The sequence below is a fragment of the Salvelinus sp. IW2-2015 genome, unplaced genomic scaffold (genome assembly GCF_002910315.2).
Source record: "Salvelinus sp. IW2-2015 unplaced genomic scaffold, ASM291031v2 Un_scaffold1199, whole genome shotgun sequence".
NCBI classification, from domain to species: Eukaryota; Metazoa; Chordata; class Actinopteri; order Salmoniformes; family Salmonidae; genus Salvelinus; species Salvelinus sp. IW2-2015.
Window position 1 is genome coordinate 93,637 of NW_019942774.1, and position 26,630 is coordinate 120,266.

A 26,630-nucleotide genomic window follows, 5' to 3' on the forward strand; every position below is an offset into this window, starting at 1 on the left:
ACCACCAGTCACTACAAAGATAGAGGCATCCTTCCTAACTCAGTTGCCTGAGAGGAAGAAACCGCTCAGGGATTTCACCATGAGGCCAATGGTGACTAAAACAGTTTAATGGCTTGTGATGGGAGAAAACTGATGATGGATCAACAATTGTAGTTACTCCACAATACTAACCTAATTGAAGAGTGAAAAGATGGAAGCCTGTACAGAATAAAAAATATCCAAAACATGCATCCTGTTTGCAACAAGGCACTAAAGTAATACTGCAAAAAATGTGGCCAAGCATTTCACTTTTTTTCCTGAATAGAAAGGGTTATGTTTGCCACAGTCCAAAACAACACATGACTGAGTACCACTCTCCATATTTTCAAGCATACTGGTGGCTGCATCATGATATGGGTATGCTTATAATCTTAAGGACTGGGGAGTTTTTCAGGATAAAAAAATCTGTGGAATAGAGCTAAGCACAGGCAAAATCCTAGAGGAAACATGGTTCAGTCTACTTTTCACTTGACAATGGGAGAATAATTGACTTTTCAGCAGGACAATAACCTAAAACACAAGGCCATATCTACACTGGAATTCCACACTAAGAAGACAATGAATGTTCCTGAGTGGCCGAGTTACAGTGTTGACTTAATTTTTTAATCAGGCTGTTACACAACAAAATGTGGAATAAGTCAAGGGGTATGAATACTTTCTGAAGGCACTGTATCTGTTGATAAGCAACTGCTTGCTAAGGTTACAGTTAGGGTTAAGGGTTAAGGTGCCCAAAGCTACACTGACCATAATGCCAAACCCAGTGTACACTGCAGAGACAGTAATGCTGATGTGTTCAACAGGATCTGACAGTAGCTGGAGCTATCATTGGCACAGCAGTGAGATTAGTTTGTCCCAGTATAAATACACTATAACAGGAGACACTTTCACCATCAGTGTCTGACCAGGGTCAGTTCTGGTGTGAAGGACACAGATTCTCTAGAACCACATCTTCACAACCAAGTATATTGTGATCCACAAGAATGTGGCGAGAAGGGGAGCGATAAAAACCCCAGATGCTTACCTTAGTAAACCCAATAATAGTGAAGTCTTTAATTGCTTTCCCCTGTAACCTTTCTCTCCCCAAGTTGGTTTCTTCACACATGTTGTACATGTGTCCCACACTCTACACTCTACAACAAACCACTTAGATATTTTTTGAGTTAAATAGTTGTACAAAATGTATTAATGTATTCAACATGTAGTGATGCAAAATTAACTCTACACTTTAACCTGGAAACCCCAGTTACAACTTTGAAACTCTTCCCATTTCTGGTCAGTGGTAAAAGATTCCGCACAGCTCTGCCTCTGATGCGCGCGCGCGCGCGCACGCACGCACGCACGCACGCACGCACGCACGCACGCACGCACGCACGCACGCACGCACGCACGCACGCACGCACGCACACACACACACACACACACACACACACACACACACACACACTAACCCTAAGGCACATCACATAAACAGACAAATTGAAATACAACACAATAACAAACATATACATGTAGACAGCGTTCACCTAAACTTAACAGAACCATCTGCGATTATGTGCGGGTGTGTGTGTGTGTCACAGGATGTTGGTGGCACCTTAATTGGGGAGAACAGGCTCATGGCAAGGACTGGAGCGGAATTAGTGGAATGGTATCAAATACATTAAACACAGGGTTTCCAGGTGTTTGATGCCATTCCATTTGCGCCGTTCCGGACATTATTATGAGCCGTTCTCCCCTCAGCAGCCTCGTGTGTGTGTGTGTGTGTGAATTGAGGGGTGACTGGAGATGTCCATTTCCATTGTGCCCCAACTGAGGTTAGCTGGCTTGGCTTGCCACCTGACAACTGAGCAAAGGTTTGAGGGAAGGCCTACACATCTATCTATCTATCTATCTATCTATCTATCTATCTATCTATCTATCTATCTATCTATCTATCTATCTATCTGCTTGGTGGGTGCAATATGAAACAAACATCTGCACATTTTGATGTCAAACCACAAGCTCTGATCTCGTCAATTCAGGTCTCTATTCTTGTTCCATCCTAGTGTCTTCCAATAATGAGGAAGGAACCAGTATGTGGCAATGTAGCCAACCAGTATGTGGCAATGTAGCCACTAGAAGAAGTTGATCAAAATGTAAACACGCTGTCAACGGCTATTTTATTTTCCGTCTTACATTTCTCTAGAATCTTTCTCTCTGTTTTTCTGTGTACGGTGAAGAGGTGTGATCTGAGAGTGAAGTGGTGTGATCTAAGCAAACTGTCATCATATAGGAAGTAAAGGGGTTTGTTAGAAGGACTGTAGTTATAGAGAAAGTCACTTGTCTGTGGGGACAGAATGGAGCACACCTTGCTCTGTTTGCTGCTATGTAAGTACTGAGTTAGTGTGTTTGTTTATGAACACTAATTACCTGATTTACTAAGAATTTAAGGTAAAAAGGAATAAGACATGAATGTAAATGGTGTTTTATCCCTTATTGAGAACATTGCAAACGCTTAGTAAACAGCACTAAAAGGAAATTGCAGCAAATATGCTGTAGGAATATATGAATCGAGAGTGAGTGACCACTCTACATTGATGTTGTATCTCCGTGTGAGCTTTTCTAGCCGATACCATGCAGACCTGGTTAGCGTGGTGGTGTGCATTTAACCAGGTCATTACTCAGGAACTAAAGAGTGGTGCTAACTCAGTGGTTGCAAAATGTGTTGTCAATGACAATTAATATAAAATGCAATATTTGTTGGATGTGTTGTATTATCAAGAAGTGATTATTGTAAATGGTTGAGGGTTCCTTCGCTACAGTCATAGTAAACTGTGTTAAGAGATTAATGAGTGGTGTTTTGGATCTCTGTACTCTCTCTGGGAAGTCAGGTGCCAACATGGGAAGTCAGTGGACATTTAAAGCTGCAGTAATGTAATCCAAAATACAACAAAACAGTCAGCCTGCGCTTGTTGTGGTATACGGCTGAGGGATGGGGCTAAGGAAATTCATTAATCTACATTGTTTACAATAATTGTAATAAAATAACCATATTATAGGTTATGCTGGGATAAAACAGTTGTACTAAGCTAATGAGGGAATTCAAAATTATACTCTTCAAGAATAAATGGCTGTGTTTCATTTAAAAGTGCAAAAATCGATGTAGAAATCGCAGATTGCACCTTTAAAATAAAGTACAGGATGGATTTGGTAATCAGTAACATGAATATGGCATGCTATTTATTTCAAGCTAATATTGGTGCAATGTGACTTTCTTTGTTGTAGTCCTGAGCACACACATCTACTCTGGACACTCTGAAGATGATGATGGTAGATATTATATTTGTACACTTGATCAAGCCTTCATCTCTTAATGCTTCATCATATTTCTTTGTTTGTGATTTTTTAAATGTGCTTTTGAGTGTTCCAAAATAACATGTGTAAAGTAATTGTATCATGTTGGTTTTATTTTGTGCAGGAAAGGCAAAGGCTGTTCTGACCATATACCCCACATCCTCCCAGATATTCAGTGGAGAGTCTGTCACTCTCAGATGCAACATACAGAGGGGAGAAGTCACTGACTGGAAATACACATGGAGCAAGGATGATGTAAACTCCTTCAGTAGGGAGAATGAATATGAGATCAGTGAGGTTAAGATGTCAGACAGTGCTGACTACAGGTGTCTGGGTACACGTATTACTAATCAGCAGAAGCATTCTGAGTGGAGTGCTGCAGTCAGACTGACGGTGACAGGTAAGTCATCTTATCTCTCATTCACATCAGTCCCTCCTTGTCCATAACCACTTGACATTGGTCCCCGTTTTAATGAGGCTATTTCATCATTTTAAAAAGGTCTGCCTACAGTGGTTGCTCCACTAAAAGTTTTGTGATTATGCTGCGGTACTTCGAGGTAATTTGTGGTTTAGTACGGTACCCTGCGTCACAACTTCATTTCTCCAGACCAGCGCACGGGGGAGTTAGAGCACTGATTATGCTTTTAGGTCCTACTGTGTCTCTAACTGACAATTAATGGGCAACATAAACCTAAATAGAAACTGATAATTGTGCACGACTTCAGTGTTACTGTTACACTAAGGTTTTTATTATTTTATTTTGTAAGGATTATTTTGCTCTTACTGTAGTAGTTTAGGCCACTCCCGAACGGTCACGTTGTACAGCTCCTGAGTGGCGTAATGGTTTAAGCCACTGCATAGCAGTGCAAGTTGTGTTGCTACAGATGCTGGTTCAATATCTGTGCCTTCCTTGAATGGGAGAACCATGAAATGGCTAAGTTTTTGGTTTCTCTCCCTCTAAAAACATAAATAAATCATTCTAAATAACAAACAAATAACAAATTAGTAACATTGTCTCACCCCATATTCAAGAATGGCCTTTTTCTCGCTCATTTTACATTATTTGAAAACTAAATAATCTCCAAAATATTGTTATTTTTTAAACAAAGTGATTATTATTAATTTAGAATTATATAAAAGCCCCTTGGATATTCTCACAGATATATTATTAACCCTGTTATTAGCAGGACAATATATATTGGTCATATTGGTCATGGCTACCGAGCGGCGCACAATGGGATTGCCTTGCAGTTCTCCAGTTGTATCTATTGAACGCGAACGAGGTTCAAGGCACGAGGGCAGGGGGCACTGGATGGGCCACAGAGCCGCGCCAGAAGATGGACCTAGCCAATGGGGAAGGGAGGAGGAGGAAGGGAGAGGGAGGGAGGATGGACCCCCACCCCACCACACTGGGTAGCACAGAGCAACACTAGGGAACTGGGGAACTGTTCCCGCTGGTCTTAGGACCAGTCTGCACGTTCAGAGTAAAACAATGTAACTAATAATGGCATCTTTATGCTTTCGTTCATCAAATAATGAAAAAAAAACTCTTTCAAAATGCCAATGTTTATTTAGATATGGATCCAAAATGAAGTACTATGGGAATAAATATCACTGAATTACAGAAATATCCTACAATCCTCTATATGTAATTATTGGAGGAGAGTCACGTCATATTTTTCGATATACTGCAGGTCTACCGTAGGTGACATGAGTCACACTAGTGTTGAGTGATGTGCTGTAAAAGGGGTGTAGGTCTTATTTATTTAAAGAGTATATTGAAGTTAGAAGCAATATGATTTGAAGCAATAGCCTACAACTATTTTAGCACAGTTTCGCACTGCTCTGAGACAAGCATGGGGACTGGTCTTGATAAATCAATGAGATTTTTATTTTGACTGAATCTCCTTTTGGGTATTGGTTAGACTACAATTACGGTGTAGAAATATTATGCTCTGTTATGCTCTTGTAACCTTTATTAAACTAGGCAAGTCAGTTAACTTCTTGGTGACGGGGCAGTATTTTCACATCCGGATGAAATGCATGCCCAAATTCAACTGCCTGCTACTCATCCCCAGAAGATAAGATATGCATAGAATTAGTAGATTTGGATAGAAAACACTCTGAAGTTTCTAAAACTGTTTGAATCATGTCTGTGAGTATAACAAAACTTATTGAGCAGGCGAAACCCCAAGGACAAACCATTCAGATAGTTTTTTGTTGTTGAGGTCACTCACTTTTCAATGGGTGTTCATTGGGAATCCAGATTTCTAAGGGACCTTCTTGCAGTTCCTACCGCTTCCACTGGATGTCAACAGTCTTTAGAAATTGGTTGAGGTTTTTCCTTTGTGTAATGAAGAATTAGCCCTCTTCAGAACGAGGGTCACTTCAAGTGTACTGTTAGATAGAGGCGCGTGACCAGAAAGCTAGCTACAGTTTGTTTTCCTCCTGTATTGAACACAGATCATCCCATCTTCAATTTGATTGATTATTTACGTTAAAAAATACCTAAAGTTGTATTACAAAAGTAGTTTGAAATGTTTTGGCAACGTTTACAGGTAACTTTTGAGATATTTTGTAGTCACGTTGCGCAAGTTGGAACCAGTGTTTTTCTGGATCAAACGCGCCAAATAAATGGACATTTTGGATATATACCGACGGAATTAATCGAACAAAAGGACCATTTGTGATGCTTATGGGACATATTGGAGTGCCAACAAAAGAAGCTCGTCAAAGGTAAGGCATGAATTATATTTTTATTTCTGCGTTTTGTGTCGCGCCTGCAGGGTTGAAATATGCTTTTCTCTCTTTGTTTACGGAGGTGCTATCCTCAGATAATAGCATCGTTTGCTTTTGCCGAAAAGCCTTTTTGAAATCTGACATGTTGGCTGGATTCACAACAAGTGTAGCTTTAATTTGGTATCTTACATGTGTGATTTCATGAAAGTTAGATTTTTATAGTAATTTATTTGAATTTGGCGCTCTGCATTTTCCCTGGCTTTTGGCCAGCGTCCCACATATCCCTGAGAGGTTAAGAAATAATTCTTATTTACAAGGACAGCCTACTCCTTCCTCCCCTTCGGGGAATTGAACCCCAGTCTCCCGCGTGCCCGCACGACAAGGGGATTCTTTAGCTAAATAGCCCAGTATGGTAGCTTACTCCCGACCATCACGTTGTACAGCGCCATATTTTCCGATCCATACTAACGAAAACCCAGAGGGTTTTTAGTTTTTCTTAGAATAGAGACACAATAATATTAATCAAATTAATCCCAAACTCTAAAATTAATTGGAAAGGTAAATACAAATTATTTGGATTGTGGTTATAATAAAGAATGTAAACAAGAGGCTGTGTTTTTATATACAGTAGTGATGGACTGCTGGTGGCATTTTGAAAACAGGTTTTTAAACACTTGTAGCCCGATTAGCAGGACAATAGACTCTTTATAGCCCGGCTACTGTAGATGTGAACATCCCCCTACCTGCAATGTATTCGATGCTTAAGTACTCTGAAGTGTTACATTTCTAACTCAAAACAGCAGTACAATATTTCTTCATCAACATCTTTATGCTTTTGTTCATAAAATAACGAGAAAAAATACATTCAAAATGCAGGTGGTTATTTAAACTACATTTTAGTTGCACTTCCACCCAGCTCCAAGACCACGGGTAAAACCTTGCTGAGACGATCAATGTATTTGTTGCATTGTAGTATCGTCAATTTCTCTTGCAAAAACGTCTTGATGGCCTTGAGTAGTTCTTCTTTGCTTGTAGGCTTGGCAGAGATAAGGATTAATGTTTTCAGTTGATGCCAAAGAAGTACGATCGGGTTTAAATCAGGAGACCTACATGTAGAGATAAAAAAAACATTTTTAGAAATACTGTAGGACTACCGTAGGTGTTTTTTATGTAACCTTTATTTTACTTCATAAAAGTCTACTTACTCTGCTGGCGTCTTGACCCAGTTTATGCCCTCATTTGCAATGCAAACCTGGGTGGCTGTCACGACATCCGCCGAAGTCGGCTCCTCTCCTTGTTCGGGCGGCGTTCGGCGATCGACGTCAACGGCTTTCTAGCCATCGCCGCTCCATTTCTCATATGTCCATTTGTTTTGTCTTGTTCCATACACACCTGGTTTTCATTCCCAAATCAATCAACATGTAATTAGTCCTCTGTTCCCCATCATGTCTTTGTGTGTAATTGTTTATTGTTACTTCATTATTTTGTCAGGCACTGCACTTTTGTATTAGACAGTGTTTGTGGCACTAGTCTGTTTTATGTGCTGTCGTTGTTGACCGGTATTAAAGTGCGCCTGTTTAATACACTCCGCTCTCCTGCACTTGACTTCGCCTCCCATATACACGCCTAACAGCGGCATTGTGTTTTGTGTCATTGTCTGCATTTGGAGAAGAAAAAAATACGTTTAGCCTAACAGCCAACAACATTAGGTACACTACTATAAATATACATGTACATAGGCCTAAAAATGACAAATTATTGCTATAATCCTACCTTGAAGGAAACGATGTGGTCCCAGAAACACCTTTCTGACATAGGGGCCAGCATATCTCTTGATGATTTCTTCCTCAAAGACATCTCGGGCCATGATACCTGAAAAAGGAGGCAACAGTGAATTATTGTGGAACACATAGCTTTCTGTGCTGTGTAGACTACAATATTTTATGTACATTTAGATTTGTAAATTYCCAAACTTACCATCAAATATGGGCCTGGTCCCTGGCGAGAAATTGCCCCCCACACATGGAGTTTGAGCGGATGCTTGGGCTTGCTTGCCCTTCTTCCTTTTTTTCTATAGCAATTTTGAGAAAATTGCTGAAGGGCCACGGTTGATTCGTCTGTGAAGAAGACATCATTGAATGTCTCGGCAGCTTTGATCCATGCCTGTGTTACATTTGCGCTTGTCACTGCCCTCCACTTCTCCTCCTTTGTCTCCCTAACCTGCCGCCACTCCCCCAGTGCTCTCTCCCTCCCTTTCTCTGTGTGTGTGTGTGTGATCGTGTGGGCGGAGACAAGTGTGGTGGAGGCAGAGCAGATCCCCACCAGCTGCAACCTGTTCCATAGTCAAGACCTCTACAAATATTCAGCCCTGCCACTTCCACGCTGCCAGATCGTAACCTCTGCTCAGTCAGTCTGCGTTTTTAGCCGTTTGTTCCTGCATAGATCGTGTTTTTGTGTTGTGCCTGTTTGTCCTTGCTTGACGCTGTTTTCCTCTCCACTACAGTTTTATCCGCTCTGACTCTGGTCCCTGTCTCCAGTCTCATGTCTCGTCAGTCCTGCTACCCTGTCCCCGTCTCTTACCCCCCTCTTCTGCTTCCTTGGATTCCTCTCCGGACCTGCTTACCCAGCCCCAACTCCCCTCGCTCCAGCCTCAGCCTCAGCACTTGGCTCCCTGCAACCCGCCCAAGATTTCAATATATACCTTGGTTACCTTATCCCGGTCTTCTTGTCTGAGTCTGCTCTTGGGTTCGCTCCACTCCGCGTAACAGCCTGGGCCTGCAGGAAGCAAAGTTCTTTGTTTGTCAGACGAATCATCGCATCGAAACTACAGAACAGTACAAAACAAGCGAACACACATGGTTAATGTTCTGAAAAAAAAACGATATCTATATATTTATATATAAAACATGTCTTACCGAGCTTTTCCATAAGTCCATGCAAGTTTCTTCAACTGTCTTTTGACTGTGATTATAACGATGTTGGTGTTGCTATCGACTCATTCAGTGAGTCGATGTCTTGAATAGTRTCGCTGGAAATGGAATACAATGTAAAAATGTGCAGCATATGGTCAAGATTTATTCATGCATTATTTTTAGCATTATTAGGCCTATTTTACAGTATTGTCGCCTACTGTACCTGTTCATATGCCACTGTAATCGACGGGGGCTTAGGGCTGTACCATTCTGCTCATCTGATGAAGGTGCACATGGATCAGATTCAAACTTTTAAGACCYAGATCGAGTCATTGAAGACAGACCAGCAGAAAGAGAAACATTATCTGAGGGCAGAGATACGGGCGACAGCTGATGCATTGGTCCAGAGTCAGGCGGCATTGGCGGAGAATGACGCGTTGAAGAGGGCGTGGAACAAGATGGAGTCACAATCCATGCCAGGCACACCTGTGAGCTCTGGAACTCCACCTCCAACAGGCAGAGTGAACATACCTGGCAGGTTCGTCAGGTRGTTGGTTCACCCTGACATTTCCATTCCTCTTCTGACAACAGAACTTGACCAACTGCTCACCAGGCACAGCAAGGGCCGTCCGGCCTGTTATGCTCTTCTGCTATAGCCTAATTGTAACGATCGTCTTCGGGTGAAAGAGAGGAGGACCAAAATGCAACGTGACACTAATAAACAAATGCAGGTGGCTTATATATTCAAAATGCTTTAAATGTTTTATTATCCAAATAATAAAAGCATATACTGCACAGTACTGTATTTCTTCATTAACATCTTTATGCCTTTGTTAATAAAATAATGATAAAAATACTCTTTAAAAATGCCGATGTTTATTTAGTTATGGATCRATAACGAATTACTATGGTAATAAATATTACTGAATTACAGAAATATTGGAACAAAGTTGTCTAATGAAGGTAAAACAAATAGTTGCTTACTGGAAAATACTCTTTCAAACACACATGGTCACGTTGTATAGCGCCATTATGGCTATTAGCAGGTAGCTGGACAATAGGCTTGCCTAGAAGGAGGGCAGAGGGAGAATTCTGTCGTCAAATGTATTTCTTAGTTAGGTTGGCCGTGATTGGTTGCAATTTCAGTTTAATCCATCAGAAAAGACAAAACAAATAATACAACAAAAAGTATTATTTTTCTATGTATCACATCTGACCGTGATTGGAGTGTCCACGACTTCCGCCGAAGTCGGCCCTCTCCTTGTTCGGGTGGTGTTCGCGGTCGACGTCACCGGCTTTCTAGTCACCACCGATCCATTTTTCTGTTTCGTTTTGTTTTGTCTGTATTATACACACCTGGTTTCAATTCCCCATTATGTTCCCTATTTAACCCTCTGGCTTTCATTTCTGTTTTGTCCGTGATTGTTTGTTACGTTAGTGGTTGTTGTATTTTCTTATATGTTTTGTAATTATTCCCGTTGTGGAATTTTGCTGAGATTTTGAGTAAACGTTTTGTGTTTCGCTCAACACTGGTGTCCTGCATTTGACTCTGCTACTTTCCGCCACACAACCCTGACAGAATCACGGACCAAACTTCAAATGGAGTCAGCAGGCGCAGCCAGCCCCTCTCTCCCAGTCGAGGAGCAAGTTCAACAGCACGCACCATGTTACACAGTTTAGGGACCGCGATGGATCGCGTGCTGCAGACTATGGACCGATGGGAGAGAGGAGGTCTCCCGGTAAATCATACCCCATCAACCCCACCCACGCATCTCCCTACTCCACGGTCATCCCTCCATCGTCAGGACCCAGTGGGATTCGGCTCTCGCTCCCAGGAGCGTATGACGGTACAGCCGCCGGGTGTCAGGGGTTCCTCCTACAGTTGAGTTATACCTGGCAACTGTTCATCAGACCCTTCAGACGAGAGAGAGTGGGCGCCCTCATCTCCTGTCTGACTGGTAAGGCCCTGGAGTGGGCCAACGCCATCTGGGGAGGAGAGGTCAAACCCTGGATGACTATGATGACTTCTCTCGCCGCTTCCGGGCGGTCTTTGATCATCCACCTGAGGGGAGACGGCGGGAGAGCGTTTGTTCCATCTCAACAGGGGATGAGGAGCGCTCAAGATTTCGCCCTGGACTTCCGTACTCTGGCCGCTGGTGCGGGATGGAATGAGCGGGCCCTGATCGATCACTACAGTGTAGTCTACGAGAGGACGTTCGTAGGGAGTTAGCCTGCAGGGACACCACTCTTAACCTGGACCAGCTGGTGGATTTATCTATCCGGCTGGATAACCTGTTGGCCTCCCGCGGACGTCTAGATCGGGGTCCGCCCGTTCCATTACCCAGCCCCTTGGATCCTACACCGATGAGTTAGGAGGGGCTGCTAGTAGGGAGACCAGAGGAGGACCACTCCATGCACCAACTGTGGACACAGAGGACACACTGCTGTCCGGTGCTGGGGTGTTTCTCCTGGAAGTCGAGGTAGCAGGCGGAGCACTTATGGGTCATCTCCGGTGAGTAGGCACATAACTCACCCAGAGTCTTCTGTTGCGCACATGTGGTTACATATAGAATTCCTGAGTTTTCCTCGCATCCTCAGCAAAGGCGCTAGTAGATTCAGGCGCAGCTGGGAATTTTATTGATCGCTCTTTAGCACATAGATTAGGGATCCCTATTATTCCTGTTGATGTTCCCTTCCCTGTACATGCCTTAGATAGTCGTCCTTTGGGGTCGGGGCTGATTCGGGAGGTCACAGCGCCCATCGCTATGAGAACGCAGGGGATCACGAGGAGAGAATTAGTCTCTTTTTGATCGACTCTCCTGCGTTTCCTGTGGTGTTGGGTCTTCCCTGGTTGGCCTCTCATGATCCGATTATTTCGTGGCAGCAGAGGACTCTCAAGGATGGTCTTGTCAGTGTTCAGTAGATGTGTAGGTGTTTCCTTAGGTGCCACTACGGTGGAAAGTCCAAACCAGGTCTCCAACATGCACATTCCTCCCGAATATGCCGATTTGGCACACTCGCCTTCTGTAAGAAGAAGGCGGACTCAATTACCACCCCCATCGACCGGGGGATGTGCGATAGATCTCTTGGATGACGCTACACTTCCCAGGAGTCACGTGTATCCTCTGTCACAGGAGGAGACGGTGGCTATGGATACATATGTCACCGAATCTCTGGGACAGGGATACATCGGCCTTCCATCTCACCTGTCTCCTCGAGTTTCTTTTTTGTGAAGAAGAAGGATGGAGGTTTGCGCCCGTGTATTGATTATCGAGGATTAAATAAGATCACGGTAAAATACAGTTACCCGCTACCACTCATAGCCAGTATGACCGAGTCATTACACGGGGCGCGCTTCTTCACAAAATTGGACCTCAGGAGCGCTTACAACCTGGTGCGTATTAAGGGGGGAGATGAGTGGAAGACAGCATTTAGCACCACTTCTGGGCATTATGAGTACCGAGTCATTCCGTACGGGTTAATGAATGCTCCATCAGTCTTCCAATCATTTGTGGATGAGATCTTCAGGGACCTGCACGGGCAGGGTGTAGTGGTGTATATAGATGACATTCTATATACTCCGCTACACGCGCCGAGCATGTGTCTCTGGTGCGCAGGGTGCTTGGTCGACTGTTGGAGCATGACCTGTACGTCAAGGCTGAGAAATGTCTGTTCTTCCAACGATCCATCTCCTTCCTAGGGTACCGCTTTTCAGCGTCAGGGGTAGAGATGGAGAATGACCGCATTTCAGCCGTGTGTAATTGGCCGACTCCAACCACGGTAAAGGAGGTGCAGCGGTTTTTAGGGTTGCCAACTACTACCGGAGATTTATCCGGGGTTTTGTCAGGTAGCGGCTCCCATTACCTCACTGCTGAAGGGAGGACCGGTGCGACTGCAGTGGACAGCTTGGGCGGACAGGGCTTTTGGTCACCTGAAGGCTCTGTTTACCTCGGCTCCAGTTCTGGCTCATCCTGATCCTTCCTTAGCATTCATAGTTGAGGTGGACGCGTCCGAGGCGGGGATAGGGGCTTGTCTGTCTCAGCGTTCGGGTAGCCACCAAAGCTCCGCCCCTGTGCATTCTTTCGAAGAAGCTCAGCCCGGCGGAGCGAAACTATGATTGTGGGGACCGGGAGTTGCTGGCTGTTGTCATGGCTCTGAAAGCGTGGAGACACTGGCTTGAGGGGCTAGACACCCTTTTCTCATTTGGACTGACCACCGCAATCTGGAGTACATCCGGGCAGCGAGGAGAAATGAACCCTCGCCAGGCAAGGTGGGCCATGTTTTTCACCCGTTTTGATTTCACCCTTACCTACAAACCAGGTTCCCAGAACGTTAAGGCAGATGCACTGTCCCGGCTGTATGATACAGAGGAGAGGTCCACAGATCCCACTCCCATAATTACAGCCTCTCGCCTGGTGGCACCGGTGGTGTGGGAGGTGGACGCGGACATCGAACGGGCGTCCGTACAGAGTCCATTCCACATGACTGTCCAGGGGGCGTCTGTACGTTCCGTTTGATGTCCGCGATCGTTTGATCTGTTGGGCTCATACATCACCCTCCTCTGGTCATCCTGGTATCGGTCGGACGGTGCGGCTGCCTTCTGGGAAGTACTGGTGGCCCACTTTAGCTAAGGACGTGCGGGTTTATGTTTCCTCCTGTTCAGGTATGTGCACAGTGCAAGGCACCTAGACATCTGCCCAGAGGAAATTACAACCCCTTCCCGTTCCACAGCGACCATGCGTCACACCTATCGGTGGATTTCGTGAGCGATCTTCCCTCCGTCGGCGGGTGTAACACCACGATCCTGGTCGTTGTGGATCGGTTTTCTAAGTCCTGCCGTCTCCTTCCTTTGACCGGTCTCCGCTACGGCTCACTACAAACTGCGGAGGCTCTGTTCACCCATGTATTCCGGCACTACGGTCTGCCTGAGGATATAGTTTCTGATCGGGGTCCCCAATTTACGTCTAGAGTCTGGGAGGCGTTTATGGAACGCCTGGGGATCTCGGTCAGCCTTACCTCAGGTTTCCCACCCCGAGAGCAAGGGCAGGTGGAGAGAGTAAACCAGGATGTGGGTAGGTTTCTGAGTCCTATTGCCAGGACCGGCGGGGAGTGGGCAGCTATTACATCCCTGGGCCGAGATGGCCCAAAACTCCCTCCGCCACTCCTCTACCAACCTATCACCTTTTCAGTGTGTGCTAGGTTACCAGCGGTCCTGGCACCATGGCATCAGAGCCAGATTGAGGCTCCTGCGGTGGATGAATGGTTTCGGCACTCAGAGGAAGACTTGGAACGCTGCCCACGTACGGCTACAACATCCATCAGGAGACAAAAAGGCGAGTGCCGACCGCCACCGCAGTGGGCCCCGCGTGTATGCCACCGGGGGATCGGGTTCTGGCTCTCGACCCGAAACCTACCCCTTCACCTGCCCTGCCGGGAAACTGGGTCCGCGGTTTGTGGGGCCATTTAAAGTCCTGAGGAGATTGAACGAAGTTTGTTATTAGGTTACAACTCCCCCCTGATTACCGTATTAACCCTCGTTCCATGTGTCTCTCCTCAGCGCCGGTGGTGGCTGGTCCGCTCCAGCAGTCTGAGGTGCGGGAGGTTCCTCCGCCCCCTCTTGACATCGAGGGGGCCCGGGCGTATAGCGTAAGAGCCATCATGGATTCTAGGCGTCGCGGCGAGGGGCGCTTCAGTACCATTCGTGGAGTGGGAGCGGGTACGGTCCGGAGGAGAGATGCTGTGGTAGCCGGTGGAGGACCTTCTAGATCCTTGCTATGTTACAAGAGTTTTCACCGTCTCCACCCGGATCCCCTGTGCACCTCGGCCCTCCGGTCGTCCTCGAGGCCGGTGTCGTCGCGCTGGCTGGATGCGCCGCGTTCAAGGGGGCGGCGTACTCGTCACGGACTTCGCGCTCGAAGTCGCGCCCCTCTCCTTTTTCGGGTGGTGTTCGGCGTGGCGTCACGTACGCGGCTTTCTAGTCACCACCGATCATCTTTTCTGTTTCGTTTTGTTTTAGTCTGTATTATACACACCTGGTTTCAATTCCCTATTATGTTGCGCGCTATTTAAACCCTCTGGCTTTCAATTTCTGTTTTGTCCGTGATTGTTTTGTTACTGTTTATGGTGTTTGTATTTTCTATATGTTTTGTAATTTATTCCGTGTGGTAATTTGCTAGATTTTGAGTAAACGTTTTGTGTTCGCTCACACTGGTGTCCTGCATTTGCACTCTGCTACTTCGCCGCACTACGAACCCTGGACAAGGGAGCCCAATAGGGCGGCGCACAATTGCCCAGCGCTTTCTCTGCCTCTAAACAGAAATAAATGTTTTGGCCTTTACAAATATTATTTTGGCCTTTATTCAGACTACAATCGCTCACTTTATTTTTTTTGAAAACAAAATAACCTCCAAAATGTGGATATATTGAAGCAACATCTCAAGACATCAGTCAGGAAGTTAAAGCTTGGTCGCAAATGGGTCTTCCAAATGGACAATGATCCCAAGCAACTTCCAAAGTTGTGGCAAAATGGCTTAAGGCAACAAAGTCAAGGTATTGGAGTGGCCATCACAAAGCCCTGACCTCAATCGCATAGAAAAATGTGTGGGCAGAACTGAAAAAGCATGTGCGAGCAAGGAGGCCTACAAACCTGACTCAGTACACCAGCTCTGTCAGGAGGAATGGGCCAAAATTCACCCAACTTATTGTGGGAAGCTTGTGAAGGCTTCCCGAAACTTTGATCAGAGTTAAACACTTTAAAGGCAATGCTACCAAAACTAATTGAGTATGTGTAAACTTGTGACCCACTGGAATGTGATGAAAGAAATAAAAGCTGAAATAAATCATTCTCTCTACTGTTATTCTGACATTTCACATTCTTAAAATAAAGTTGGTGATCCTAACTGATTTAAGACAGGATGTTTACTAGGATTAAATGCAGGAATTGTGAAAAACTGAGTTTAAATGTATTTGGTTAAGGTGTATGTAAACTTCCGAATTAACTGGACCTTTACCAACAGCTTCTGTTTTTGATATTTGCTTTAAGTCCTATTGCTTCTAACTTCAATATGCTCTTTAAATAAATAAGACATACACCACTTTTAACTGCACATTACTCAACACTAGGGGACTCATGTCGCCTACGGTAGGCCTACATGTATATCGAAAAATATGGCGTGACTCTCCGCCAATAATTACATATAGAGGATTGGAGATTCTAAACTAAAACCAAAAGCTGCCTCATTGGTCTCCCGCGTGCGGGCTGGCACGGTATCGAATCTCATCTGTAGGTTCGATACGTGCGTTCGATACGAAGACGTTTAACTGATTGGTACACTAACAGCATTTGTCTTATTTAACTTAATAATAATAAAAAAATAATATATACAGTACCAGTCAAAAGTTTGGAACACACCTACTCTTCCAGGGTTCTTCTTGATTTTGACTATTTCTACATGATGAATAATTGTTAAAAGTGAATTTGTGTGAATTTCTTTCCATATTAATGCTTTGAGCCAGTTGTGTTGTGACAAGGTAGGTTGGTATATGGAAGATAGCCCACTCTTTGGTAAAAGAGCAATTCCATATTATGGCAAGACAGCTCAAATAAGAAAGAGAAACGAACAGTTCACCATTACTTTAAGACATGAAGGTCAGTCAATACAGAACATTTCAAGAACTTTGAAAGTTTCTTCAAGTGCAGTTGCAAAAAACATCAAGCGCTATGATGAAACTGGCTTCATGAGGACCGCCACAGGAAAGGAAGCCCAGAGTTTCCTCTGCTGCAGAGGATAAGTTCATTAGAGTTACAGCCTTTGAAATTGCAACCCAAATAAATGCTTCACAGAGTTCAAGAAACAGACACCTCTCAACATCAACTGTTTAGTGGAAACTGTGTGAATCAGGCTTCATGGTCAATTGCTGCAAAGAAACCACTATTAAAGACACCAATAAAAAAAAAGAGACATGCTTGGGCCAAGAAAGACGAGCAATGGACATTAACCGGTGGAAATCTGTCCTTTGGTCTAATGAGTCCAAATTTTTAGATTTTTGGTTCCAACCGCTGTGTCTTTGTGAGACACAGAGTAGGTGAACGGATATGTCCGCATGTGTGTTCCCACCGTGAATCATGGAGGAGGAGGTGTGATGTTGAGGGGGTGCTTTGCTGGTGACACTCTCTGTGATTTATTTAGAATTCAAGGCACCTTAACCAGCATGGCTACCACAGCATTTCGCAGCGACAACCATCCCATCTGTTTTGGCTTTGGGACTATAATTTATTTTTCAACAGGACAATGACCGACACACCTCCAGGTTGTGTAGGGCTATTTACCAAGAAGGAGAGTGATGGAGTGCTGCATCAGAAGACCTGCCTCCACAATCACCTGACTCAACCAATGTGTGATGAACTGTCATCAAGGCAAAGCGTGTATTTTGAAGAATCTAAAATCTAAAATCTATTCAGATTTGTTTCAAACTGTTTTGGTTCCCGCATGATTCCATGTGTGTTATTTCATAGTTTTCAAGTCTTCACTATTATCTACAATGTAACGAATAAAGAAAAACCTTGAATGAGTAGGTATGCCAAACTGTTGACTGGTACAATATATAAATTATATAGTTATTTTAATTTATATGTATTCATTTGTTATCAAGCATGTATCCAGAATTTTTGATTATTCGCTTTGTTTTCTAGCTCTCCTGAAACTACACTGACCGTAATCCAAACCCTGCATACAATGGAGAGACAGTAACTCTGACGTGTTCAGTGGATGTCTGACAGTGGCTGAGCTACATACATGGTACAAAGACAACACTGAGAAAGTAGTGACTTGTGTCTGGCAGACACCACTACAACAGGAGCCACCTTCACCATCAGTAGAGCTGCTGAGTCGGAGCAGGGTCTCTACAGGTGTCAGGGAGAGATCCAGTCCAGATCCATATCATCAAATCATCAGTGATTCCTGTCCACTATCACTGTGATAGGTGAGTAAGTTGTGTGGTGTGTGTGCTGTGTGTGTGTGTCTGTGTGTGTGTGTGTGTGTGTGTGTGTGTGTGTGTGTGTGTGATGTGTGTGTGTGTGTGGTGTGTGTTGTGTGTGTGTGGACATCCCTCGTAATATCGTCAGTAATCTGATGACCCATCGTGGAAGTCAGCGACTGGCATACTGTGTTCACGTTCCTGACCTGTTTTCCTTGTTTTGTATGTGTTTAGTTGGTCAGCGGCGTGAGGCGGGTGGGCATTCTATGTTATGTTTCTCATGTTGGTTAAAATGTGTTGCCTGATATGGTTCTCAATAGGGGCAGGTGGTTTGACGTTTCCTCTGATGAGAACCATATTAGGTAGGCTTACTCACTGTTTGTTTGTGGGTGATTTGTTCCTGTGTCATCGTGTATTGTCGCACCACACGGGACTGTCGTTATGTTGCATAGTCTGTACCTGTGTCGTTCGTTCTTCGTGATTTATGTTAAGTTCTTATGTTTCAGGTTGGTCTACGTCGTTGTTATTTTGTAATCTTATTCAAGTGGTTCTTTCGTGTTTCGTCTGTCGTTTAATAAATCTTAATGTCTTCATACAAACTCTGCGTTTTTTGCGTCCGCATCCCTACTCCTTCTCCTCGACCGAGGAGGAGGAAGAATATGACACCCGTTACAGAATCACCCACCAACCAAGGACCAAGCGGCGTAACAGAAAGCAGCAGCAGCGATTGCAGGATTCATGGACATGGGAGGAAATATTGGACGGTAAAGGTCCATGGGCACAACCTGGAGAATATCGCCGCGCTCGTGAAGAGCTGGAGGCAGCTAAAGCCGAGAGGCGGCGGTATGAGGAGGCAGCACGGAAGCAGGAGAAGGATCTGGGCTACACTACGTGGGAGGAGATCGACAGGTGGGCGATCGACCCAAGGAGAGTGCAGGAGCCCGCCTGGGATTCTCTGGCGCAGTGTGAGGAAGGATACCGGCGAATGGAGGCAGCACGACGACGCGGTAGGAAGCCTGTTAGTCAAGCCCAAAAATGTCTTGGGGGGGATAAAGGGTAGTGTGGCGAAGTCAGGTAGGAGACCTGCGCCCACTTCCCGATCTTACCGCGGAGAGCGAGAGTACGGGCAGACACCGTGTTATGCGGTAGAGCGCACGGTGTCTCCTGTACGTGTGCATAGCCCGGTGCGGGTTATTCCACCTCCCCGCACTGGCAGGGCTAGATTGAGTATTGAGCCGGATGTCATGAAGCCGACCCAACGCATCTGGCCTCCAGTGCGTCTCCTCGGGCCGGCATACATGGCACCAGCCTTACGCATGGTGTCCCCGGTTCGCCTACATAGCCCAGTGCGGGTTATTCCACCTCCCCGCACTGGTCGGGCTACGGGGAGCATACAACCAGGTAAGGTTGGGCAGGCTCAGTGCTTAAGGGAGCCAGTACGCCTGCATGGTCCGGTATATCCGGCGCCACCTCCCCGCCCCAGCCCAGTACCACCAGTGCTTACACCACGCACCAGGCTTCCTGTGCGTCTCCAGAGCCCTGTTCCTCCTCCACGCACGAGCCCTATGGTGCGTGTCTTCAGCCCGGTACCACCAGTTCCGGCACCAAGCACCAAGCCTCCTGTGCGTCTCCAGAGCCCTGTTCCTCCTCCACGCACTAGCCCTGAGGTGCGTGTCTCCAGCCCAGTGCCTCCAGTTCCGGTACCACGCACCAAGCCTCCTGTGCGCCTCCAGAGTCCTGTGCGTCCTGTTGCTGCTCCCCGCACTAGCCTGAAGGTGCGTGTCCTTAGCCCGGTACCTCCAGTTCCGGCACCACGCACCAGGCCTACAGTGCGCCTCAGCCGGCCAGAGTCTGCCGTCWGCCCAGCGGCGCCTGAACTGCCCGTCTGCCCAACGCCGTCTGAGCTGTCCGTCTGCCAAGCGCCGCCTGAACTGCCCGTCTGTCCTGAGCCTTCAAAGCGCGCCCGTCCTTGCTCATTGAAGCCTTCACAAGCCGCCCGTCTGTACTGAGCCGTTCAAAGCCGCCCGTCTGTAACCTGAGCCTTCAAAAGCCGCCCGTCTGTCCTGAGCCTTCAGAGCCGTCTGCCTAGACAGGAAGCCCGCTAGAGCGTCCGCCCAGACAGGAGCCGCTAGAGCCTTCGCCAGACAGGAGCCGCTAGAGCCTCGCCAGACAGGAGCAGCCAGGAGCCTTCCGCCAGACAGGAGCAGCCAGAGCCTTCCGCCAGACAGGGAGCAAGCCAGAGCCTTCCGCCAGCCAGCCATGAGGCAGCCAGAGCGCGCCAGCCAGCCATGAGCAGCCAGAGCGCCAGCCAGCCATGAGCAGCCAGAGCCGCCAGCCAGCCATGCAGCAGCCAGAGCCGCCAGCCAGCCATGAGCAGCCAGAGCCGCCAGCCATCCATGAGCAGCCAGAGCCGTCAGCCACCATGAGCAGCCAGAGCCGCTCAGCCAGCCATGAGCAGCCAGAGCCGTCCACCAGCCATGAGCAGCCAAGGCAGCCTCAGCCAGCCATGACAGCCAGAGCCGTCAGCCAGCCATGAAGCAGCCAGCACCGTCCAGCCAAGCCATGAGCAGCCCCTCAGTCCGGAGCTGCCCCTCAGTCCGCGAGCTGCCCCTCATTCTTGCCTCACGGTGTTGCCCCTCATTCCGGTGTTTGCCCCTTAGTCCGGTGCTGCCCTTAATCCAGTGGGGTTAATTTGGAGGGTGGCCATTTGGAGGAGCTACGGAAGCGGGGTTTGACTATGGTGGGGTGGGGACAACGTCGGAGCCGTAGCCGCCACCGTGGACAGATGCCCACCAGACCCTCCCCTAGACTTTAGTGTGTGCGCCGGATTCGCACCTTGAGGGGGGATTCTGTCACGTTCCTGACCTGTTTTCCTTGTTTTTGTATTGTTTTAGTTGGTCAGGGCGTGAGTTGGGGGTGGGCATTCTATGTTATGTGTTTCTATGTTGGTTAAATGTGTTGCCTGATATGGTTCTCAATTAGGGCAGGTGTTTGACGTTTCCTCTAATTGAGAACCATATTATGGTAGGCTGTTCTCACTGTTTGTTTGTGGGATGATTGTTCCTGTGTCTGTGTATGTCGCACCACACGGGACTGTTTCGTTTGTGCTAGTCTGTACCTGTTCGTTCGTTCTTCGTGTTTATGTTAAGTCTTATGTTCAGGTTGGTCTACGTCGTTTGTTATTTTGTAATCTATTCAAGTGTTCTTCGTGTTTCGTCTTCGTTTAATAAATCTTAATGTCTTCATACAACGCTGCGTTTTGGTCCGATCCCTACTCCTTCTCCTCGACCGAGGAGGAGGAAGAATATGTCACCCGTTACATACTGTATGTTCAGAAATGACAACTTATGATATGGTCATGTTGTGATGAATGCTGATCAACATTATTTTACATTCTAATGTGTGTGATAATGTTTATTTTCTGTGWTGTGTCTGTGCAGAGAGACCTGTGGCTGTTCTGACCCTCCAACCCAACTGGCCCCAGATATTCAGTGGAGAGACTGTCACACTACGATGTGACATACAGGGGGGAGAAGAGATTGAGTATGCTTTTTATAACAGTGGGATGTCAGTCTACATGAATACAGAGCCTGAGTACAGAATCAGTCCTGCAAAGAAGGGTCTATATACCTGTGAAGGTCTTCAGAAAAGAAATGGCTTAAAACACTCCCAGACCAGTAATGCTATACAATTGACCGTGTTAGGTAAGTCTGTTTTTATGGGATTGCAAGAGACAGAATAGTGAGAAAAAGACATAAGGAATGAGGTCAAATAACAGACAGTGAGATCAATGATCAATTATATTTTGATTTTAGGGTAAGGTACTATACCATAATAACAAAATGGGTATTTTTTTATCTTAAATTATTTGAACATTTAACTAATTTAATCGTGTCATTATCCTTCATAACAGATCAACCCCAAGCTGTCCTGAGTGTCTCTCCTCAGTGGCTGAACCCTGGAGACTCAGTTACTCTGAGCTGTGGGGTTAAAGAGTCATCTACAGGCTGGAGGTTCTTCTGGAACCGAACTGTTCCCTACACAGCTGGGTTACTCTCCCTATCGTACACGTCCTACTCTGTAGATCCTCTATCTGGCAATGGGACTAGTGAAGACTCCTACACTCTGATCCCTGCTGGTCCAAGTCACACAGGAGAATATGTGTGTAGAGCTGGGAGAGGAGACCCAGTCTATGACACACTCTACAGTGAACCTCAGTTTCTCTGGTCAGGAGGTAACTAACTGCATTGAAACTGCATTTAATCACATTTAAGTCACCCTCATGTGCATATATAACCACTGTATATGTTTGACTCTGTCACTCTTTATTTCAGATCCGCAACCTTCAGTGTCTCTCAAAATAAGACCTAACAGAACTCAACACTTTACATCAACGTCTCTCTCACTAAGCTGTGAGGAGAAGAGGAACTCTACTGGATGGAGACTGAAGAGATACAGAGAGAAAGCAGTGGAGTCAGAGTGTGGCTCTAACTGGGGATCAATAGCAGGGTCCACATGTACCATCAGGTTCCCATACACATGGGACAGTGGAGTGTACTGGTGTGAGTCTGGATCAGGAGAGTACAGTAATGCTGTCAACATCACAGTGGACTGTAAGTCTATTCTAACCTTTTTTACATTACAATGTATGATAATGATGTTCAATTCTGTAACTGAATGGTTGCATCTCATTAATACAAGCTCATGTGAGTGATTACTCCAGATTTACAGTTTTATTGACATACTATGTTACACAGTTGGCCCTCTGATCCTGGAGAGCCCTGCCTATCCCATGACTGAGGGAGACTCTGTGACTCTGCGCTGTACAAATAGATATCAGGAAACAAACCTGAACCCCAGGGTTGATTTCTACAAAGATGGAGTTCTCATCAGGAATGAGACCAATGGAGAGATGACCATCCCTGCAGTATCCAAGTCAGATGAAGGCTTCTATAAGTGCAAATACCCTGACAAGGGAGAATCACAGAGAGCTGGATGACAGTGAGAGGTGAGAAGAGTTGTGTGTGTGTGTGTGTGTGTGTGTGTGTGTGTGTGTGTGTGTGTGTGTGTGTGTGTGTGTGTGTGTGTGTGTGATGTGTGTGTGTTTTGATGGTAAAACATGTGTTTCGCTAGTCCCTCCAGGTTCTGTTGTCTCCATCTCTGTGCTGCCCAGGCTGCTGTGTGGTCTACTGGTCGTGTCTCCCTTTCTACTGGTGTCTATTGTGCTGATGATGAAATGTTGCAGGGCTCGAGGTGTCCACTTTATTTCAGTATACTCCTTCTTTATATCATGCTCTTATATCACTGCCTTGGCAGTAGCTAATGGGAATCCCTAATAAATACAAATACAAAAATACTGTTATCAAGTAATGTTGACTGAAATTGTTCATTTCAAATGTAAATAGGCAAAGGTGTAGCTATTTCTGTTAAATGTCTTCTATGGACACTTTTTACCATTAAAAATGGCAAACTAACCTTTCCTTTACTTCTGATGTTGTGCAGTTGAAAGAGCAGTTGAATCAGTTTAACTCCAATGCTAATCTCCGTCCATTATACTCCTATAGGCCTGTGTTCAACAGCCAAATCTCCTCAAGACGAGTTACCATCTGATGATGTCATCAAACAGACTGAATCATCCGTGTGATCGGTACAATATGAACTGTCAGCTGAAAAAACATGTTTACGATTTTGAAGTTTTTGCTATTGCCTTGCCATTGATTTATGATTGTGTTTACTGAGTTTAATATCTGAATGTTATGATTTTGTAGGTTGACAATTTCAGCTTTTGGTGGCTTGTGTCCTTTCCTTTGTTATTGTTAAATGTTTTTGATTTTTTTTATTATATTGCACTTACCTCTCTTTAACTTCTGTTTATTAAACAAGTGTAGTGCCTGTTTTTGTTGCAAGGCCCAGTGCAATAAAACATGTGATTTTCCTGTGTTTTATATATATTTTCACACTATGAAGATGGAGTAATACAGTGGAATTGTGAAAATGGTGATCATTTCCTTTTAGTGTAAGAGCTATTTGAAAAGAACACTTGAAATGTCAGCCTTTTGGTGGGATGGAGTTTTGGCCTGCCTGGTGATATTAATTTATAGACCAATAAAAAAAGAGTTCCAAACCTCTCTGCCAATAACAGCTAAGTTTCAGTTTTCTGCTCCCCACTCAGACCACTCTCAGACAGTCCTAGCATAAACCTTACTTGAGAAATTGCTATTTGCAAAGAACGTATTTTTGTTTCTTTTTGAAAATTTTAATAGAAAACAATCACAGGAATGGTTTTATATTTAGATAAAAACGGCTGCATTGGACCTTTAAAAGTTGAATTTACTGTATTTTCTTAATATGTTGTATTTTACATAATGTGTTGCTTTTTACATGCAGGTTTATATACAGTATCTTGCACATGAATCCTTTCTGTTTTTAATTTTTAATTTCAAAGACTTTTAAGGTGGGTTTATACTTGGTTGGCCGACCTACCATAAGAACTTTAACAGTTAAGTTGGAACATGTATATTATGTTTTTTATATATACATTTGACTTATTTTTCAATTCAATATCCATGTCAGTTTTTGGTAAAATTTTATTTTTTACAAAAGTTGTTTTACAGTAGGAACCAGATGACTGTTCCATTATGCAACTTGAATGAAGAGGGTGTGTATTGTCTTATGTCAGATATCGTGACGATTCCGCCTGACGAGCATCACTTAGAAGTCTTGTGTTGTATTTTGTATTAATTCTCAAATATCAAATCAAAAGTGATGATTCAAATCAAATCAAATCAAATGTTAATGGTCACATACACGTGTAGCAGATGTTATAGCGAAATGCTTGTGCTTCCACTTCCAACAGTGGAGCAATATCTAACAAGTAATATCTAACAATTTCACAACAAATACCCAATACACACAAATCCTAGCATAGGAATGGAATTAATATAGAAATATATGAACAAGCAATGTCAGAGCGGCATAGACTAAGATACAGTAGAATAGTATAGAAAAACAGTATATACATATGAGATGAGTAATGCAAGATATGTAAGCATTATTAAGTGAATGAAATACCGCAGAATAGTATAGAATACAGTATATACATATGAGATGAGTAATGCAAGATATGTAAACATCATTAAAGTGACTAGTGTTCCATTCCTTAAAGTGGCCAGTCTATGCCTATAGGCAGCAGACTCTAATGTGCTAGTGATGGCTGTTTAACAGTCTGATGGCCTTGAAATAGAAGCTGTTTTTCAGTCTCTCGGTCCCAGCTTTGATGCACCTGTACTGACCTCGCATTCTGGATAATAGTGGGGTGAACAGGCAATGGCTCGGGTGGTTGATGTCCTTGATGATCTTTTTGGCCTTCCTGTGACATTGGGTGCTGTAGGTGTCCTGGAGGGCGGGTAGTTTGACCCCGGTAATGCGTTGGGCAGACCGCATCTGGAGAGCCTTGTGGTTGTGGGCGGTGCAGGTGCCGTACCAGGCGGTGATACAGCCCGACAGGATGCTTTCAATCGTGCATCTGTAAAAATTTGTGAGGGTTTTAAGTGACAAGCCAAATTTCTTTAGGCTCCTGAAGTTGTTGCGCCTTCACCACACTGTCTGTGTGGGCGGTCCATTTCAGTTTGTCAGTGATGTGTACACCAAGGTACTTGAAGCTTTCCACCTTCTCCACTGCGGTCCCATCGATGTAGATAGGGGGTTGCAACCTCTGCTGTTCCCTTTAGTCCACAATCATCTCCTTTGTTTTGTTGACGTTGAGTGAGAGGTTGTTTTCCAGGCACCACACTCCCAGAGCCCTCATTCTACTGCCAATGTTTGTCAATGGGGAGTGCATGGCTGTGTGCTCGATTTTATACACCTGTCAGCAACGGGTGTGGCTGAAATAGCCGAATCCACTAAGTTGAAGGGGTGTCCACATACTTTTGTATATATAGTGTATATTGATTTATTTTATGGCTGGTTATGACACCTACATAAGAGTGTCAAAACCCACAAAACCTACCACACAAGGCAAAACATTCCATTACACCATAGTCTAGTCTACTTGTCTATGTAACATTTTCTGAAATGAACCATTATTAAATTATTATTATTGTAATTGCGCACATTCAATCTGGGGGACCAGATTTAAGGAGCAGGACAAGACACCCTCTTTTTGACCGATGACTGACATAAGGGCATTTACCTGACAGGCCTATCTGGCTTATATGATTATGATGGTCATAATGCTTCTTGACAGTGTTATAAAGTGTACTTTCTTAGTCCAAGTAAAGTGACACACGATGATCACAATGCTTTATGACAGTGTCATAAAGTGTATTTTCTACAAGTGATTTAAAAACATGACTAAAGAATTCATTACAACAACTAAGGACTTAAGAAACAAACTTTCAAACGAAAAACTTATTAGCAGGGAAAAAACTGATTTGAATAAATGTGGGTTTAAACACTTATGTACAATGCATTTGGAAAGTATTCAGACCCCTTCTCCACATTTTGTTACGTTACAGTCTTATTCTAAACTGGATTAAATAAATTTTAAAAACTCATCAATCAACACACAATACCCCATAATTACAAAGTGAAAACAGGTATTTAGAAATGTTTGCAAAATGTACATGTCAGAAC

The 26,630-nt window shown here is 44.8% G+C and overlaps 1 protein-coding gene across 1 annotated transcript; it reads left to right on the plus strand.

Annotated features, from left to right (window-relative positions):
- The first annotated feature begins 2,171 nt into the window (after positions 1-2,171).
- Positions 2,172-24,725, plus strand: LOC112070017 (uncharacterized). The gene is given in 15 exon segments (XM_070438806.1): positions 2,172-2,403; positions 3,301-3,345; positions 3,494-3,769; positions 10,727-11,245; positions 13,341-13,522; positions 13,684-14,076; positions 14,297-14,462; positions 14,578-14,982; positions 21,365-21,700; positions 21,910-22,230; positions 22,331-22,609; positions 22,754-22,978; positions 22,981-23,004; positions 23,130-23,249; positions 23,561-24,725. Coding segments are annotated over 15 exon segments (3,402 nt in total). The 5' UTR covers positions 2,172-2,372; the 3' UTR covers positions 23,641-24,725.
- The last annotated feature ends 1,905 nt before the right edge of the window (positions 24,726-26,630 follow it).